This window comes from Copadichromis virginalis, linkage group LG8, assembly GCF_057382275.1.
Source record: "Copadichromis virginalis isolate Kocher_CV1m ecotype Utaka linkage group LG8, C_Virginalis_male_GT1.1, whole genome shotgun sequence".
NCBI classification, from domain to species: Eukaryota; Metazoa; Chordata; class Actinopteri; order Cichliformes; family Cichlidae; genus Copadichromis; species Copadichromis virginalis.
The window spans coordinates 1,450,568-1,471,878 of record NC_140625.1 but is presented as its reverse complement, the minus strand read 5'-3'; the positions used below and the strand labels follow the sequence as shown (position 1 = coordinate 1,471,878).

The following is a 21,311-nucleotide window of genomic DNA, read 5'->3' as shown; positions in this document are numbered from 1 at the left end:
TGGATAGTTTTGTGTTGTGTGTCAGAACAATGAGGCAAAGAAATATCACTTTTTCTACTCGGATTTTACGTTATATGTCTGATTTTAGATCAATTGTGTTGATACAGTAAAAATGAACACATAACTATAAATTCAGACACGTGAGGTTGTGCTGATGATACCAAACACGGCAAATAAATAGTTTTTAAAGGTGAAATGTGGAGGAAACATCAAAAGTAGTTAAAAATGGCCAATTATAACCTGGACCCCAGAGTGGTAAACATTTTTTTTAAGTAACGCAATAGTTACAAGTAATTAATTACTTTTAGAATCTTGTAACTCAGTTACTAACTCAGTTACTTTTTTGAAGAAGTAACTAGTAACTATAATTAATTGCTTTTTCAAAGTGACTTGCCCAACACTGTTAATGAGTGCTCCGTGCAGGAGAGAAACAAGTGGCAGTTGGAAGTGGTCGGTCAGATTGGTGTGACTGAAACACTCCACCGTCTCCAACATAGTGTGGTTATGGAGCACTCTATGTTATCAGGGTCGCGGAGGCTGGAGTCTCAGCTGTAATAGAGTGAGAGGCGGGGTACACCCTGGATGTATCGCAGTCTGTCGCAGGGCCAACACGGACAGACAGCCGTTCAGAATCACCCAGAGTACCTGGAGAGAACCTATACAAACTCCACACAGAAAGGCTCCAACCAAAAGACACCACAGAGTAAGTAGACTAGTTCAGATGCTTACCACTTCACTAGCTAAACAACTAGCTTTGGTGACGGCTAAACATCAATAGTACTAGGAGAATGACACTCTCCGGGTCATCATGGCTTAATGCTCTTTCAGCCTCTGAATCCACTTCTTCCTCCTCTGCCCTCCTGATGTTAATAAAAATTTTCAGTTAACTCTGTTAAACGTTTTTTCTGCATCTAGAGACAATACTGTTGTGGGATGCGTGCTTCTCCCATACACTCTTGCAGTATTGCTCTGTCTCCAGCCTTGGTGGTGCTGTGCTGATACTGTTCCCCTGCCACTGTGAGAACACCTTGGTTGGTTCTCTGGAGAACCATGTGCCTTCTATTTCTCGGGTATACCAAATCAAGCGGCAGGCCAAGGCTCTGAGTCTTTGCTTGGCAGACTCAGTGACATTACGTTCTTATCTCCCTGCTATTAACACTAACAAAATGCACTCTTCTGTGATACTATCTTGCTTGGCTGCTGCCTCTAAACATGCGTTGGTGGTTCTCGGTGTGCGGAGCTGGATGCTCGGGTATGTACTGTAATCTGATTGTTCTGTAAACTGTTTGAAATGTTGTTGTTTTTAATGCCTTGGCTGTATTTTTAGGTAAATAGCTGCAAAGGTTGTACAAAGGTTTTTAAAATTTACAATTTATTTTGCATTACAAGATACAAAAAGGATTTATTGTATATGTTTGTGGTTTTTACAGTAAAAAAATATAACTTTTTCTACTCTGGTTGTATGTTTTATCTCTGATTTTAGATGAATTGTGTTAATATAGTATGTCAAAATGGAAAAAATAAATGTAAATTCAGACATGTGAGGTTGAGCTGAAAAGAACGACACCAAACAAGGTGAGGTAAATAGTTTTTAAAGGTGAAATGTAAAATTAAAAGTAGTCAAAAATGGCAGATTATACCGTGGACCCCGGACAGTTAAATAGAAACAGACAGTTTTGCATTTTGCAGCTGTTTCCTGCTTATTACACAGAAACTACCAGAGGTAATAACGTGGTAATAACTTATTACCACATTATTACATTCCTGTTTCTTTCTTGTTACCCTAAATAATGCAGTATATAACACAAACTAAATATATATGGTTGAAGTTGAGGTGCCCATGTTATCAAACATAAAACTTTGTGATTGCTGAGAGAAATTCCAATAAAAGTTTCCACAGGCGGGAATGATTTCCTGTGTCATTCAGTGGGACAGTTGGGAAATCTCAGTCTCTCACTGAAGGTTTTCCTGAGGCTAGCATGCATGTCAGGAAGGGGGGATATTGTCCAGCATTCTCCTTATCTTGGAAAAATCTGCGTCTCTGATACTACCTTAAGAAAGTCCAGTCCAGTTCAGTTTACTGGGCATTTATGCTCCTCCACAACAACCACATCGACTCGCTGAATTAAAACAAGGGTCGCAGGTTTCTTGATTCTTATAAAGTCTACAATCACTTCCTTGGTCTTTGCCACGTTGAGCTGCAGATAATTCTGCTCGAACCGCTTGACAAAGGAGTCGACCACAGCCCGGTACTACATCTCATAGCCCTTACTGATGCATCCAACACCAGAGTCATCAGAAAACTTCTGAAGATGGAGGTCTCTGTGCAGTGGCTGAAGTCTGTGGTGTAGAGGGTGAAGAGGAAAGTGGGAGAGGACGGTCCCTTGTGGTGCCCCTGTGTTGCTGATCACCTTGTCAGACACACAATGTTGAAGACGCACATATTGTGGTCTTCCTGTCAGGTAATCAACAATCCAGGACACCAGAGAAGCATCCACCTGCATCCCTGTTAGCTTATCACCCAGGAGGGTCGGCCTGATGGTGCTGAATGCGCTGGAAAAGTAAAAGATCATGACCCTCGCAGTGCTTGCCGGCTGGTCCAGATGGGTGTAGATGATTGAGAAGGCAAATGATGGTCGATGGTGTCCTCAACTCTACAGTAGCACTCGTAAGCAAAGTGAAGGGGACTCTGATGTGGCCGGACTATAGGTCGAATCTAATGATGAGTCTTTCCAGGGTCTTCATGACGTGGGAAGTCAGTGCCCCAGGCCTGTAATCCTGGGGGCCACTGGGACGTGGCATCTTTGGTACAGGGACGAGGCATGATGTCTTCCACAGCACTTGGGCCCTCTGTAGACCCAGGCAGAACAATTTCTGAAAGACTCCACAAAACTGGGGGCAGACTTGCCTTCATTTGTCTTCGAACCTGGCTGTGAGTGAAAGTGACAAATGAGGGAGGGGTGTCAGGACTTTCACAGAGACGCAGTGGAGTAGCTGCGGATCGGAGGCTGACTACAGGTAGGTTAATAGGGGGGGTGAGCATTACCTGCAGTGTTGGATCTGTTGAAAAACACATTCAACTCGTTTGGTCTGCCCCCAACTCCCCTGCTGTTAGTGAATCCAATGATGGTCTTCATGCCACTGCACACCTCTCTCATGCTGAGTTTCCTCTCTAGCTTTCTCTCAAAATGATTATTCGTCTCACTGATCATGCCCTTCAATAACACCTGAACCGTTCTCACCTCCACTCTATTGCCCCCTCTGAAGGCCCTATGATCTCATTAGTCACCCATAGGTTATTATTTTAGCAACCATGGAGAGTCCGAACTGGAACAATGGAGTTGGTGCAGAAGGTTATGTAATCAGTGATACACTCAGTAAGCCCACTCATGTCCTCACCGTGAGGCTCACAGAGTGTGTCCCAGCCCTGTAGTTCTGCCAAGGCCTCCTCTGACCATCTCCTAATGTTCACAGGCTCCCTCTTCATAGACACGTAGCAGGGTGAGGTGAATCAGGCTGTGACCTGACCTACCCAGTGGGGGAGGTAGGAGGAACTGTGTGTGTCCTTGACATTAGCATGCAGTAGGTCTAAAATTCTCTCCCCCTGGTGGGACAGACCACGTACTGTGTGAAAGTTGGCACCGTTGTGTCCAAGGTGACATGGTTTGTAACCGGGCTATGGCAGAGTGGAGAAGGTCCCATGCAGCTGTGGAGTTAGCAGGGGGAGGAACACAGACAACCACCAAGATCACAGGGGCAAATAATACAGCCAAGAGCGCACAATCCAGTGTCCAGACAACAAATCTGTTCTTTGACTGTTACAGCTACACCACCGGTTGTTAACAAAAGCATCAAGCCTGCCCCCTCCTTTCTACTTACCATTCGCAGCGCTATCAGCCCGAACAGTGTGGAAGCTTTCCACAGATGCATTGTCATCGGGAATTTCCTGGTGCATCCCTGATTCTGTGAAGCACATCAAGCTACATTCCCAATATTCCTTCTGACTCCTGGCTCCTCCATTGTATTTGGTAGCGACTGAACATTGCCCATTACGACAAGAGACAGCTTAAGCTCCCTCGACTCTCTAGGTCACACCGCAGGCACCACGATCCCGTTCTTCAATGAAAGTAACAGTTGTGTCACGACAAGGAGAATAAAAACTGTAAAACTGAGAAGTTTTAGAGAAAACTAATACAGTGAGCTCTGGGAATACTTAACCCAGCTTAATTCATCCCAGTCAGTATAAAAACACAGGACACAAGATACCCTGTCTCATACTGTGTGAATACTTGTCCAGTATACTCAGGTATACTAAATTACCATCTGATGTGTGTTTGCGTATTTTTGTTTGTGTAATGTTGAATCCACACACACACACACACACACACACACACACACACACACACACACACACACACACACCAGGAGAAAAGATTTCCTCTCTTTTCAAAGTGCTGCTGTGCTGACGTATTGACCCGTGCTGTCTGACATTAGACATCAGCCTTGTGAGCCGTGTTTGTGCCACGCGTATGTTTGCTACAAGATGTGTTAAAATGTGTTGCTATGGCTAAGCCTGTTCTCTGTTTTTCTGCTTATCTAACAGGGCAGCGAACGCCTCTTCTCTCTGACCATTTGGACGTACATGGAGACCCCCACTTGGCCAGGTCAGTGTGCCTGTGTGTCTGTTACACTGAGTCAAATGATCTGTATGTTCCAGGATTAGTGAGTTAACTGATACAATCTACTGCACAGCTACCACAGTGTGTGTGTGTGTGTGTGTGTGTGTGTGTGTGTGTGCAGCTGGCTGTCTTTGCAAGTGTGTCTGTGTGCACAGGGGGAGAATGTGCTGACTGCAGTCCTTTGGTTCTGGGCATGCCCATTAGAAGTGGCTATAAATCGTGAACGCAGTGCTCTCACTGTGTCAGCAGTCCGGCCAATGAATGGATATTAAACGCCACAAAAAAGCCTCTTTAATTCTGCCTGCATCCGCCACACCACTGCACACTCTTTGCCTCTTTCTCTTTATCTAGCTACCTATCTATCCATCCACCTTTTTTCTTTCTTGTTTTCACTTCTCAACCCCACCCCGCCCCCATCCCCTCAGCAACATAAAAAAGAAGTGGGTGCTTCAGCCCTGCCAAGCTTGTTGGGGTGAAAATATCCCAGTAAAGACTTGGGTATCTTTTATTTAGCAATAGCTTCAACAAAATATTATTTACAGCTAGTTATATTGGCCTTTTCCTCAAAAAGATTAGCTTGTACATATTCCCCCTCACTATGTTCTTTATCAGCAGACAGGCGGGTTGTTTAAAGGGAGGAACTTGAGAGTTTGGGTGAAGAAGAGCACTGAAAACATGGAAGAGCAGTTGTTATTTATTCAGAGACACTTAAAATATACTGTAATGTCTTCTTTTTGCCTGGGATCAAACCCTCAGTCGGGTGAGGCTGTGTTGCAGTGTTTGGGTGGTGAACATCCAAACGCTTGTCTGTGAGTGTTCGTGAGTGTTCGTGAGTGTTGTAGTGCAGACTCCTAACTGGCAGTAAGCTCTCATTCCTAATGCTAACTGGATATTCTCTGCAACTCGCTGCTCGGCTCCAAACCTCCATGCTGTTCGATCATAAAAAATGTATTAGTATTTCGATTCAATTTTAGTTCTGAAGCATGACCCTGGCTGTAGGTGTGGCCATCTGTGCTACTGGCACATCGATACCAATCTAATCGGAGCAGGAAAGATCAATGATAACCAGCTTAGATCAGTGGAAATGTAGAGTCGAGGAGGTTCGTCAGCAGCCTCGCTTGTTGCACACACACGCCAGAGTGTTTCAAAATGGCTTCATTATGTTTGGTGACGAAGATTTTTGTGTTTGATGAGAACAAAGAGCAAATGCAAAGGGTTGAAGTGCGGAATGTAGTAATTAAAGCGCTCTGCTGCACTTCCTCCACTTCCTCCTTCGTCTCTGTCCCAGTTTGGCCTGATTCTACTTCCATCAGTGTTCATCAGCAGGCTGCTGACTGGGCCCAGTCACACTGACACAGCAGCTAACTGGAAAGTTGTGTGTGCCTCAGTCAGATGCTCACTCATTTGTTTGATTCCTTTAAATTTAATTGATTTCACCGATTTGTCTATCGTCTTCATCATTAGTCTGTTTTGTGTATAGCACCTGCAAAGACATGGTGACAGGTTTTCAGGGACTGCTCTTCGACTGTGAAACTGAAAACAGCATAAACTAGAGAACTCATCACTGTGAGTGATATGCTGTGTGAGGCTGTGTCACTAGCTGTGAATGAGATGGCATTCAGGGAACCCGTCAGATTGGTGACAGGAGATTAGACGACCATCATATAAATATCTGAGATGTTTTTTATTAAATAAGCAGAAACAGCTATTGGACTCCCCCAGATGTGTGGTATGACTCAGTGATCACTTTATACCAGCACCGCACAGCACCGCAAGCAAGACTAATTCTGCACAATTGTGCAGAATTAGTCTGACACAGCTGCAGGTCTTGCAGGTCTGCAATCAAAGTGCTGCTTCTTTCAATAGTTTGACACCGTTTCTGTTTGGACACGTCCTAAGAAAGCACATCTCTTTTTTTGTGTTATTGGAACCCAGACAAAGACTAAAACATAAGAGACTCTATGGTGTATAGTATTTTCTTACTTTATAAAGCTTTTGAAATCTGTGTGGTGATGGCTGCTCCTGTGAAGCTTCTCAAAATGAAACATTCATTAGAGCCCTTTGACTGCTCACAGGTTAATGGAAGCTTTTGGGAAAGTAATTTAACCTGCACTGGAATGTTATGTTTTATATTTGTTACATATTTTCTATTAGACCAGTTATACTATTAGTTCCATAGTATATACTGAAAAGTAGTAGACGTGTGGGCATCACTCACATATAACATTCAGTGAGAACGTCTCCAACAACCGTCATCCAACACGGCTGAAAAAAATGTAACAGCTTAGCACATGAGTCACTGTGGGTCAACCAGCGACCACGTCCTACCTGCTGAGTAACTGTAGAGCAGGTCAGCTACTAATTAGAGGTTTGGGGGTTCGTTCTCAGGCTGCTCCGGTCTGCATGCCAAATATCTAATATGATGCACACACTGGAGTGTGGATGTGTGTGAATGTTTAATGGAAAGCACAGAAAAAAAAATGTTTGTATTAATGAAATATCTTTTATAAGATCCTCAGGTGCTCAGGTGGAGTAGAAACATGCTTTATAAGAACCTTTCATATACATAATTTGCTCTGAGATTAATAAAGGTTAATAATGATTCAGTCCATTTACCTCAGGCTGAGGTCAAAGAGTCTGAACAAACTCTACACAGCAAGCAAATGAGGCTGCACCCGGCTCGGGACGACACTCACAGGGGCCCACAATGCCCCCCAAAATCAGCCACAGCTGAGTCGAAGAAAGAGGTTTGAAAAGCTATAATAGAGCTAATAAAAAGCTGAGTGAGTCTGTTTGAGAAGGAGCTCCACGGCCTGCCCAGTAACAGTTAGTGACCAGAGCGTGCAGGTAATCACAGAGCCAGCCCTCCTCATCACTTAATGTTGACGTTGACCTTTTTTCTTTTTTTTTTTGCTTTGAGCAGCTCGTTCACTTAAATCTTCTAAAGATGTTATTTCCTTCATTCCACTCCACATAGTATGGACTCATCCAAGACAATGGGATTAACTAATGATGGATCCCTGGTCCAGCAAACTAATCCAAACTACCTAAGGCAATGATGGGAGCTGATTACGCCTGACTGGGATTAGTGGAATTCAACCCCATAGTCATTAGTAACAGGGAAACTATGAGAGGTTATTTGCTCCTCATTAAAAATTAAAGCTTGGCTTTAATGGTGATAACACAAAGCAACTGCCAAGTTGTTATAGGACCCTTACATTATTAATAGAGATAAACAGTAGCATCTGTCACTAAAGACAAAAGACCGTAAAGATGATATGACTGTTTTACTGACACACAACTGCATGAAATTGCAAATACAATATATTTCACCCTGAAACGGGTAAAAAGGCTCAGTGGGCACAAACTGTGACCATTTCACTCTAACTGTGAACAGACAGAAAGAGAGAGCACGGGGCTGTAAAAGCTTCTTTTTATGTTGCTTAAAGTGATGCCCAGTTGTCTATGAACTGCTTTTAACACTGCTAGAAAGGTCGTTACAATTAAAGAAGTGCTGCTGCAGCACAGAGAAATGGAGAAGAATGTGATGTGAGAAAGAAGAAAGATGTCAGCACGACGAGCGGCAGAGAAGCTTTTAGCCTTTCCTTACACGAGTAATGTCCAATTACTGCTGTGTCTGAGGCTGCAGCACACAAACTTCAGGTTATGGCCCTCTGAAATGGACTAATTGTCAGCTGCCGTGTATCACAATCAGCCAGTACGTCCTGCGAGCCATCCAGAGGAAAGGCACAGTTCACATTGAATATTCATGTTTTTGTATTGGTTATAATAGGCTCGAGCGCACTCGGGCAATGATTCCAAACATAATCATGAATAAGCTTTCCCACTGCACTGTCTGCTGTGAGCTTAGATGACCCCCGCTCTGTTGATGCTCCTCATCATGTGTACCGTTAGCTTTAGCGCACTTCGCTGTGACTTCAGAGCTTGCAGTGACCTCATACAAAGCTTTTGTTATTAGTGTTAGTAGTAGTAGCAATATTTTTCGTATTAGCAAGGCCCACAGCAAACGAGACGTGTTCTTGCCTCTGAACTGTGACACTTTCAAAGTGGTTCTGCTTTACATTGTACGTTAACTTTAATATCTTTTTTTGAATACAACTGTGTGACGAGACGACTACAAACACCCACAGACAGTAATAACTTCTGATGGATTTGGATTGTTTATGTTTATTATTCATCACCTCCTCCTGCCCAGCTCTCTGAATGTCAACAAAGGGACATTTGTCTCAACTATATTTTTATCTACAGTCTCAATGGTGACTAGAATTGCCAGCAATGATAAAGTCATCCAAACAGCCACAAGCAATTCAGTATTAGAGGCTAACCGCATGATTTGGTCTCAGAAGTAACCAGATGTACAAAACACACATTCAAAAGAAGGGAGCGACTAAAATCAGAAATTGGACTTTCACCAGCAAAACTTCGGTATATGGTTTCCGTCAGGTCTCTGGAAAAGCCGGACCCAAAAGGACCCACACACATGCGCAAAAAAGTTGAAACGAGAGGAAGGAAGGAAGACCAAGACAAACAGAAACAGAGGGTCTGCGAGGACTGGAGGGCAGCTTCACTCTGAAACAGGCACAGAGGCAGGTCCTTTGAATAACCGAGTTTCCAGATCATTCCCGAGTATCTGAATAAAGACTAAACTACTTATTTTACTAGTGTTCATGTCAGAACGTTATCCTTGTGCTGGTTTTCTTGGATATTTAAAAGCTTTGGACAGATTTCCAACAAAAACTGGGATTATGTCCGGTGCCGAAATTTCAGGTTTGGAAATTACAAACTATGACAGGTTTGGTTAGATGTGACTACTTTAATCTTTCACAGGGCTCATGCTCTTCTTCCTGGACTCTCACCCTGCTATCTCTGGCTAAACCACACTAAAAAAAAAAAAAAAAAAAAAATGAAACGTTGACTTTAATTAAAATTATTTTGTCAACAGGTTCCATGAAATTTTATCTTAAAATGTTAGTTTAAAGCAAAAGTCTTTAGGTCATCTAATTTAATAAACTTTCATTAAAGTAACACAATCCTTTTGAAGTGAGCCAATTTTATAAAACTACTTAGGATTAAAACCTAAATCAAGTTATGTTGTTTGGACATGAATTATGTATTTACAGGTTAGATTTGTTTTGTTAACACATTTCTTGTTTGTGGTATTTAAATGTTAAATTTAAGTTAGATTAATAAAAATATTATATTTTCAGCAAACTTGTGCTTTACTAATTAGTTTTACATAAATCTGCAGGTTCCACACAAATGAATTTAGTACAAGCCACTTATTTCTCTTATTTTCTTTATTATTTTTTTTTTTTATTTATTCATTTGTTTATACATTCATTGAACATTTTTTTTTAAGAAAACAACAGCTGCACCACACAGTATTAGCCCATTAAGGTTAGTAACTAGTAGTGTGCACACAGATGCAGCATAAAGATAATGATTTTAAATTAAATGTCTCTGCCAGAAACAGAAGAAAAAACATTTAAGATCACATAATAGGCTGACCACAAAACCTTTAAATGAACTGTTCACCTTAACAGCCACAATCCTGGACAGCATCCCATGCCAAATTTGTGAAGAACCGAATAAACAGGTTCCAGTCACCAGGTTAGATTAAAAAAAAAAGTAATAGTAATAATAATAATAATAATAAAACAGTCTACTAATATTCCCAAAATCATATCACCATCACAAATAAAACTTTAATAAAACATGCAAACATTATGGTCTGACAATAAAACAGCTTGCCAGTTTTCAGTTTTTTGCAGCAGCTTAACAGAACTCATTCAACACTTGCCACTGTCAGCTTTTATTTTACCTCTGTATAGGGAAAAAACTCAAGTGGCAAACATTTTAACATGGAAAGAATTGTTTGTTTTTGACAAAATACACATTCATCCTGCATCCTCTCTCAATGAAACCCTTTAAATCTCAATACTTTGAATAATCTTTTAGACAGATTCCATGCAAATTATAACAATGTGACAACATTAGTTATTCAAGATTTGGTTTAATACAGATAAAAGCTACACTAAAATTACCAACCAGGTATTCTTTGAAGAGGATGCTTGGGTCTTCATTCAGGTAAAGAGGTAGTGCCCTGAGGACACACTCCCTCCTCTTTTCAGTAGCTTCATTCTGGAGAGAGTGACAGAGGTACAGAAAGAGAAAACAGAAATAGTTTAGGATGACACATTATATGCAAAATGAATGACATATCCACTGCAGAGATAGACATGTACAAGACCAATTAATGACCACATGGACATGAATAGTTAACCTGTGGGCAGGGTTTCCACCACATTATATATGTCCATATTAAGCAACAGAGGGAAGGACAAACTAATACAGCATCTTTTTGCATTCCAAAATTACTTACAGCTAGCTGTTTACATTTGAAAGTGATCTTATAATGCCATAACATTTTGCTATGAACAGAAAAACGCTGTGGCTGGGGCCAAAATTTGTCTAATTTTCCTCCCTGCAGCGCCTCCTTTTTTCTTGAAGACTTTTTGAGCTGGTCAGTGTATTGGTCAAGTTGCGCAAGAAACCTCAGAACAAGTGGAGCAGTAGTAATCCTCACAAGTTCTGCTTCCACCTAAAAACATGTCAACAAAAGTGGGCGATAAACAAACAAGAGAGAAAAACCGATCAGCTGATCATTGATCAGTTTCATGATTGAAGGAGAAACAGGAGAGGGAGGAGAGAGAATGAGAGGAGAAGAGGCAGCTGTGCAGCAAACACAGAATAACTCCAGCTTTGTGTCTTTTTCATTGTACCTGAAGTCCGGGACAAACTGCTCCTTTTCAGCTCAACACGAAACGCGTAATATTTTCTCTGAATACCAGACGATTCTGTTTTTTAGGGGACGGTTGGCAACTCTACTAACTAACCCTATGAATAAAATAAAGTTCACTATCAGTAACACCGTAGCACCCACCCAGCTGTATAGAAACTGCTAGCAATAACATATAACATGCTAGCTAGCACGCAGTACGAGTTATTGTAACTGACTGTAAAAAGTCAGCACAACGAAAATAAACTCCACCTAAATTTGGTTTATATCTGACCCAGATAGACTGCAGGTCAGAACTTCTTACCTGAAGTTCAGTTCACCGCCTCGGGTCTCTCCTCTTGCCTCCCCTTTCCCTCCTCCACCTGCTGGCCTCCACCACTTGCTAATGTTACTGAATCTGTGGAAGCTCCGCGATGCCACCACACGAAGTAACGAATAACGAGCCTATCTAAATCCCAGTAACGTGTTCCTGATTTTGGCATAATAACTAGTTACCGTGCTCATTACCACAATAATAACGTAGTTACTGTAACGCGTTACTTAATAACGCGTTAGTCCCTACACTGCTCATTATGCTTCTTCTTGACCTCAGTTAGCAATGCCAATCTCTCACTTTCAAGGCTGTCCTGCGTCTCTCCAGCCGGATAAGGAGAACAAAAATTTACCTCTGCCTTTCTAGGTTTTTTGACAGCATATGCTGGGTGATATCGATCAGTTGGTTTGTGCTTGAGGGAATTAATGCTCAGTTCTGGGCACTCCAAGTTTCTAAGCTTTGTCCTATAATTTGCCATCTTGTACTTGAGGCTAATCTTCCATCCATAGAAACTACTGAAAGATCCTTGTTCTCTTAAGCATGGATGTGCTTTGATTGAAGCTTCAGCTTCTATTTCCAAGTTTGCAGGATATGCCTTAAACATCATGATTTTCTCAGCTAGAGCTTCTAAAATGTCTGACTTAAGTTTGTGTCCTGGGTTCAGAAGCATTCCATTTGATATGAAAGCCTGGTTTGCACTTTGAAGTTGCATCTCCACGTCATACGGAAACTTTGGTATTTGGAATTCTGCAGGCCACTGAGATAGAGCTGTTTCTGAGTCAGAGGACGAAAGTAATGTCAGAAGATGATAGTGATGTTTCTTCCCCACTCTGGTTCATCCCAACTTCACCAAAGTGTGAAGCATCAGTCAGACGGATGACTTTCATTGTGCTCTTGTCCTGAATATCATCCATTCATTTAAGGTTGATAAACTCATTATCAAAGTCACTGTCCATGTACTGGCGTCTAATGTCCCCCTGAATATCAAACTGACGTTTGGTCTCATCCGAAAGCTCCTCCACATACTTTGGCATGCCCGATGCGATCGTCAGTTTTTCAGTATTGTTGGAAGCAAGGATGATCCGCAGTTCTACTGGTTCAAACATCATTCGATTCCGTGCTTCAGTCTAGAAAAGAAAAATATATACATGAACAGAAATCCAGATGTCAGCATAATGTTTCACAACGGTACTTAACAGAGAACTGAGAAAAATTCTGACTAATCTCAACAAAATCACTGATTAAAGGTTTTCTTGTCTAGAAGATGTACGGATGGGCCTAACAGACTGTTAGATCCAACAAGTCACCGGGAGTTAGAGGCTGAACATCACAATAAAGCCAGGTGCTACTTTAGGTGCTTATGCCAGTGAGATTAAAGTGCATATTGAGTAAGCCGTTAATTACAGCTGTTTATTCACATATTCATTGTGTCCTTTTGATGTAAGGATATCTTTCAATGTAACCATTCGAAGGGGACCAATGAAGTAGTCATTTGATGGGTACTTCTCTGCCGGTTCATCATATGTTATCAAGGACATTTTGTACATGGTTGCAGTTCAAAAGCTGCTCCCTAAACCAAGACGAAAACTTGCTGACAATGAAATTCATTGTACCCTGAACAACACATATTCTTATTATCTCTCCAAATTCAGGTAGCCCATCAGTAAAACCACAGATAACTATCATTCTATTTCTGTAGTTGATCCCTCTATAGTCTGCACTTTTAGTTATGTTTACTTCTGTCATGTCAGGATACATCCATTTGAAAGGCAGAGAAATGTCATCTTTCAGAACCTCAAGAGGAACTCTTGATGCACTTGACACTTCAACTCCAGCTTTCTGTGGATGTAATGAGTGTAAGTGATAGGCAATCAGCAGTTGATGTTTCCTTGACAGTGTTAGAGCAACATTCTTAAAACACTTGGTATGATGAGCCACTTCCTTGAAAAAAAAAAAAAGTGTTTTCCCTCAAATCGCATTGTCAATAATCCAACAAGAGGGCCAAAACATCGGATCATCTGGGGGTAATGTTCCAAGTAGTGACGCTTTGGCAGAAGGTTTTTGTTGGGAAATGCTTCTTGATATTTCTCTCTGTGATCAGAAATTTTGATCTGAAGATATCCAATTGATTCTTCTGTATGGATCTGGGCAACAGCAAGTTCCACTATCTACTTTAAATCCAAAATGATTTCCCACACTGGATCACCATCAGGTATAACATCTCCAATCAAGAAGGGCAGCAGTCTTAACAGAGTCCAGTTTTCAGGTGCATTGTCACCTATTGTATTTTTTCTTAACAATGTTAAGAGAACTGGAGAACTGCTGGACGGGCTCACCTGAGCCTTCAGCGAGGACAAAAACAGGTGCGGGGGCCTGCTGGGCAGTTGCCGCTCCCACCCGCGGAGTAGGTACGGGCGCAGAGACTAGCGGTGCCTCAGCTGGCCTGGAAACTGGAGCAGGGACAAACTGGGCCCTGGCCCCCCTCACCCGAGGAACTGACACAGGTGCAGGAGATGGCTGGACTGCAGCTGCCCTGGGCGGAGGAGCACCGGAAGGCAAAGGAGCAGGCTCAATGAAAACAGTACCATCAAAAATAGGTGACGACCCTTTCCCACCACATTTAACAGTCCGTGCAGTCTTAGGTTTAGCAGTGTTCACAGCCTCAGAAAAAACAGACTCGGCAAACTTGGGTTTTAGCTTGTTCCCACCCCAACGAGCAGACCTCGAACTAAAAATCCCAGACGAATGCTTATTGTGATGAACTAGCGTGGGAGGATTCAAACCAAAACTGGCCTCCCAGTCCAAATCCTCGTCGAAAAAAGAAATCCCGAAAGTGTCTGAGGTAAGTTCATAGTCTTTACTGTATAACAGCTCAGGTGGAGTGTGGAAAGTGTAGTCCTTTTGACTCACCACCGGAGGTTGCTCAGACGTGTCCATATGACAGCGATGTGAGCGCCATTTCCTTTGGTCAGAGGTAGCTGGCGTCGTGAGCAACTGAGCCTCCGGTGCACAGAATGGTGACGCTGAGGATGGAGCATGAGCGCCTGAAGCCATGCGGAGGACTCCCAACTGAAGCAGCGGCATCTTGAGTGCCAGCAGAGCAACAGGTGGAGACTTCTGGCAGCTCCGGGGACCGCCGAGAGCCAGCCGAGTGCCATGGAAAATGCGCCCAACGTCAGGGGTAAGCCATGGCTCCCAGCGGAGTTCCTCCTCCAGCTGGGCAAAGGCTGCTTGGCGTCGCTCCTGAAGTTCAATGTCTGCTGGGTCCATAGTATGGTCGCGATCTTCTGTTATGAGTAGGCTGTGTGCAGACAGGAATCATGGACCCAAAAGTGCAGACACTCGGAGGCACAAAGTAAACTTCAAAAAACAGCTTTAATGCTGAACTAAAAAGATACCAGAACTGAGACTTTAAACATAAACTCAGGCAAGCAGACAAAACACACAGCAAAATAAATGGTAGATCACGACACAGACACAGAGAAACACAGGGCTTAAATACACAGAGGGAGCAATCAGGGAATGAGTAACAGGAGGGAAACACAGCTGGGGCAAATGAGGCTTAACAAGACAAGGGGAAGCAAAACCAGATACATTAACCTCAGACAAGGACCTTCAAAATAAAACAGGAAACATGACACAGACTGAACTAAAGACACAGACTCGCACGCACTGCAACAGAGGGAACAGAGACGTGGGACCAGGGCAGACACAGACACTGACTGGACACGGGGATATAGCAACTAAGGATACACAGAGACGCGAACTAAACAAGGGGAGACAGCTGACAGGGGAGACAGAGCAACTAGAGAAGACAGAGACATAAACCATAAGACAGAACTCAAAGAAAGCAAGACTAGAAATAATAAATAATATAATAAACTCAAAAACCCTGGGACAACAACCCAGGCATCCTAACAGTTCGTGGACCAATATGTGGACGGTTTGTTTTATCTTTTCCCTTATAGTGAAAACTGACAATCACTTTATTTAAAGAGTCCAACGTGATGTATTTTTTGGATATGAACATACCCAGACACTGTGCAAGTTCCACTGGAACAACACCTTCCAAAAGATTGTGGAGTATGTCAGGTGGATATCCAGTTGACACATGAAAATGAGAAAGATTTTCCGTCAGCACACACGGCCTTTTTACTCCAACACAATGTTTTCCACTCTCTACTGCATGTTTGACATGTTGTTTGTGCAGGTCTTTGGATCGAAGACTAAACTCTCCAGAAAGTACCGGTTTGGTCTGAAAGTCGCTGAAGCGTCCTCTGCAAAATCGACAAACATACACTCCTGAAAAGCTCTCCACAAAACCTGCAATCCCATGAGCACCTAGATTGTCTGCAGCTACACACTGTACCGTGCCTTTTATATTTTTTCCAGTCTGTGGGACAAATACCCCATGCTCCTCCAAGACAGCCAAATCACACAAAAGAGGTTCAAGCACTTTTTCACTTTACCCATATTCTTTGACGTAGCTGCTTTTAAAATGGAGCACTGTAACAAAAAATAATTTCCCCCAGGGATCAATAAAGTATTCTGATTCTGATTCTGATTCTGCTTTTACACAGTATTGCCAAGTACATGGATGACAAAGAGGAGTGTTGGTCCTGGGATAAGTTGCTTAATATTGTATCCTTAATATTAATATTGTATTTTCTTTTTTGAAGTACCGAGAGGGTTGCATACTTCAAACTCATCAATGTAAAGCATCACAGTAATTCTCAATTCATCAGCAGACAGGAACTGATTTTGTTTGAAAAAGTCTGCATCTTGAAATGATCTGTATTCTTCTTGCGTAGTTTCAATTTCCTTGGATTGAGCATTGTAGTTTTCTACTATGTCATCTACTATACCATTCTTTGTTAGGAGCTGTTGTAGGGCCTGCAGTAATGGTATATATTGGTAGGTATGGTTGCTCTCCTTATCCAAAATATATTCAATTGGTTCAATTACATGGAACTTTTTGCTGAAGTACTGTTTCTGCTTAAAAGCAGTCCCAAGAGTACCGATATTTCCGAGTGTTTTTGTCAGCGGGTTAGAGATGCAGACTGCAGAGGCCAAATCCTCAATTTCTTTCACATTAAGATTAATATGACTGCTTTGTACAAAAAATGGTAACTATGGCATTTATTGCAGTCAAGGATGCAGAACTCATCAGGAAGTGCAAGTCCTGCAAAAATTCATCCACTGCACTGCTTGGAACATGGAGTACATTTTCCAGCTTAAGCAACATTGCTGCAAATTTCTCTTCTATCAACCTCTCATCACTTTTAGAGATCCCTGCCTGAGACAGATCTTGCGCTTCCACCTGACCTTCGTCGAATACTCCACTGTCTTCATGTTCCCCCCCTTCAAGAGCTGGCCTTTTAAAACTGCCTCTTACTGCTACTATTCCACCTTTAAAGTCACTGTAAGAATAACCAAGATCTATTTTTATGTGATTTGAATGTTCCTTAGATGTTTGTCCTAAATGTACAACCTTTGAACATGCATGGGACCGTTTCATTTTCTTTCAGATGCAAATTTATGTGAGTAAAATACTTTTCAGAGGTAACTTCAGAGAATCCAAAAACATGGCAGCTGAATCTGGCCAGTGACAATGGTTGCTGTGATTTCTCTCTGTTACGAACCCTACAAAACCGGGACATGAGTGCATGACTTGAATGTGCATGGACAACTAATATATGGGCAAGGATATGGGCGCCAGTGCCCATAATCTGGATGTTTTAATCTATGTTTAAATAACTGGCCCCCAGTTGAGGTCTTTGCACTGCAACCTTTTCACTGCCACATTCAGATCTGGAGAAGAAATAAAAGGGGTGGGTCAGTAAAGAAAACTTGACTCGTAAAACAGTTTTCTTTTGAAAAAGTATGACAGTTCACATACCACATGCAAGCTCAGCAGTACCACATACACCACATCAGTATAAGAGGGAGCAGGTAAAGGCCAGGATCTGAAATTTAGAAAGCAAAACAAGAAATTACAAAAAGTTAAAAATTATTGATTTAATTACAAGTAAATAAAATCTTACTCAGAAGAAAAGCAAGAGATCGACACTTCCATGTGCCAACTTTCTATAGAAAAAATTATCATCAGGTCTGTCAACCTTCTGTCTGTCCAGTTATATTTCGTCAATAATTTCATTTAAAAAAAATGTAATGTTTATTTAACAAAATTTATTTTACAACTATGTTGATATGTATAACTCTGCTAGGAAACATGCTGTCTTTATAGACCATTTTCACATAATACAGATGACAGAGCACAACAATGGTGTCACAGTGGCTTTCGGCCCTCAATTTTTGGATTTTAAATGTCACAACTTCATGCTATCATTGTTATCCTATTAGATATTTGTGTGATTCTCAAACTACAATAAAGCAAGTGGAAAAATATCCTAGAACCCCTTCAGCTAATCCCTTTAAAAATACCCATTAAAAATGTGTCTTACACGTTCTGCAAAGTAAGGACATGTTAGCAGTTAATATAGTTGTTTACAATAACCTGAGATAAACAGACACACTAAATTGTATCATTTGTACTATTATATCTCATCTTAATCCCAGGTTTGCTCTATGAGGGACATACTTCATCTGTGCCTCTAGCGCACGTTAAAAAAATTACAAGCGCAAATGTTGCATTTTGGGGAGAAAATTATTTTGATCGTAGAAAAGTTTAATTTGAGCGAACAAAATTCATTTCTGCATGCAAGAAATGAATTTCATTGGTTTCTATTATCCATATACACTCACAATAACAGCCCCTCTCGCTCAGTTGTTTGCATTTGCTCTTGCTCAGATCTTAGTTAAATCAACACCGCTTATTCATATTCAATAAACCTGTGCATTTTGTGTTGATGAGACGTGATTGAAACATGTTTAGATGAAGTAAGGTGAGCTCTTGGAATATTTTAATCCTTCACGATTTTGTCATTTTATTCCAAAACTGTTCAATAGCTTTTACCCCAATGCTACTTGGTCACTTAAGTACTACATGTTATCTTCATATTACATAATGTTCAACAAAGTCTAAAGTCTGGTTAACATGAAGTTAAATGGATCTACAACAACTACCATCCTGCAGGGGGGCTGGGGCGTAACCCTGAAGTGACAGCTCACCAGTCTATCACACAGAGACAAACAACCATTTGCACTCACAGGAAATTTATAATCACCCATTAACCTAGCTTTATTAACTGCATGATTTTTAACTGTGGGAGGAAACCAGAATACCCAGAGAGAACCCACTACAAACTAGTCAGAGCACAGATTGGAACCCAGGACCTTCTTCCTGTGAGGCAACAGCGCTAACCACCACACTACCAATCGGTACTGAAAAACAGGAAAGGCGACTCAGCTTGACTGAGCTGGAGGCCTTCCTCAAACCACGATCCAGAGTTGTCGAGATGAAATCACATGCAGTGTTGTGAGATTTAACATCGCTATATTATTGACTTACTTCACTCAAACATTATATGAACAATTTAATATACCCTCTCTGCATTCATGCAGTTTCTACAGTCTATAGTTACAAGCTTTAAAGCATGAGGCAACTGTGCTGAATACACGCAAGATGCTTACATAAATCCAAGAGATGGCCAATCCCTTTTTTTCAGTGTATCTCTGCTTGTCTATGGTTGCTGAAGATGATCTGGTTGTGATGGCTTTATCTCATTGCTTCATACTTGGTTTACAACCAATCGCTGAGAATTAGCACCTTCAAGTCTTAGGACTTGGTTCTCCGATGGAAAAGGGTGGAGTGCAAACTGCCGCCAGAGCTTACTTTATATTTTTACATGCTGTAGTGCCATTTTTGGGAGTATTTCAAGTTGCTATACATCATTACAACTGTTATAGCCCATATTTTAATAATATGTATGCATTAAGTGCATAGTAACTACATAAATTGCAAAAAAGTGCAATAAACTACAAAAGAATTGAAAATCGTTTTTGTTCTTTTTTACATACATTTCTACTTGCAGAATTTTAAGAGGTTTATCCCTCAAAACTTTAAATCCAAAAAAGTTGCAAAAAAATAGTTTACAACAACAGGAAATTTATTTTGAGTGTCTTCATAGTTTTATTTTTGAGATACACCAATTTTTATATACTGCAGGAAAAACAAAAACAATCCTATGATGCAAATTTGCAAAGAAAACAGCAGGTGCATCAAAATAAACTATTTCCAGCAGTGCAATTCGAGTTCTAAGCATCCCAGAAACTATTCAGAAAGGTCAAACATGACTTATAAAAACACCAGTATAGGCTTTTAAGACCTACAAGTAAAAAACTACATTTTCCGCGAAAATGACATCACTTCCGGTTTTAGGCAGGTAATGGCGGACATTTGCGTCTGTTTCAATGTGGGAAGTGTTATGAACAGCTGATCGGATCGGCAAAGCGTGTTTCTGGAATATTATGTTTTTGTTCTTGCAAGAGCTTTTTATGCAATTTTTGCAAAGCTTTATGTGGAAGGAAACCGTGACCTAGGACAAGCTAATGGCATAAGATGTAAGTACAACTCCTCCGGTTTCATATGCAAAAAAATTATTGTGCTAGCTTAAGCAGTTCCGGTTCTACAGGGATTTAAAAATAGTTACGCAAAACGGAGCGTGCTGCTCTGACCGGCTTTAAAGGGTTAAGTAGATCTGGATGATTGGGGATGAATGGATGGAACATTTCATATGATAACTAACAACACAAAGTTGCAACAGGCACAAAAAAATTCCAGTTTTATTGCATGTTCAGTTCTCAGTTGTCTGGAGTAATCCTAACGACAAGCCAGATATAAAATAAGATAAGATAACATAGGACAATTCTCACAAATACTCATCAGACTTTAAATACATGAACTGACCACTCAAGACCACAAATGCATAAACAGCTTTGACACTTTTATTTATTTATCTTTTAGAAAACGTTATATCAAAATTGTAACTAAGAGCAAGAAAGAAATCACTATTGAACATTTAATATCCACAGCACAAAAGCAGATTTGCAGAACATGATTATCAGTTTGGGCATCTTCCTGTAGGAAGTAAGGCCTCATTACTGAAATGAACACTGAGTTCTCTTTGCCTCCCTTTAATAATGTCCACAGCCTATAGAACAGTGAGCTATATGTGTGAATACAATAAGTGTTCAGTCAAAAACTTCCTGAAGTCAGAAATGCTGAGATCCAGGAAGTGTGAGGCTGCAGTGTCCTTCTCCATGAAGCACATGAAACTATACTGGTAGTCAGAGATGGGCAGTAACTCGTTACAAGTAATGTTACTGTAATCCGATTACTTTTTTCAAGTAACGAATAATGTAAGGGAATATTATTGCAAAAAAGTAATTAGATTACTGTTACTTTCCCATAAGCACGCTGCATTACTGTGTTGCATATAATTAAATTTTTGCCAAATGCAAAGTGCATCAAATTAAAAGATTAAAACTAATAAACTAAATTTAGACAGAGGCTTTGATTCAGTTTTATATGACGGAT

At 41.1% G+C, this 21,311-nt stretch overlaps 1 protein-coding gene across 4 annotated transcripts in view; it reads left to right on the top strand.

Moving 5' to 3' along the window:
- LOC146702481 (RNA binding protein fox-1 homolog 3-like) overlaps window positions 1-21,311 on the top strand; it is a 611,273-nt gene that overhangs the window by 246,797 nt on the left and 343,165 nt on the right. For all 4 annotated transcript variants that reach the window (XM_085465383.1, XM_085465384.1, XM_085465381.1 and 1 more), the window contains exon 3: window positions 4,604-4,664. In XM_085465383.1, the coding sequence (XP_085321509.1) occupies window positions 4,643-4,664 (22 nt within the window). In that variant the 5' untranslated portion in view covers window positions 4,604-4,642. The remainder of the gene's footprint in view (window positions 1-4,603; window positions 4,665-21,311) is intronic.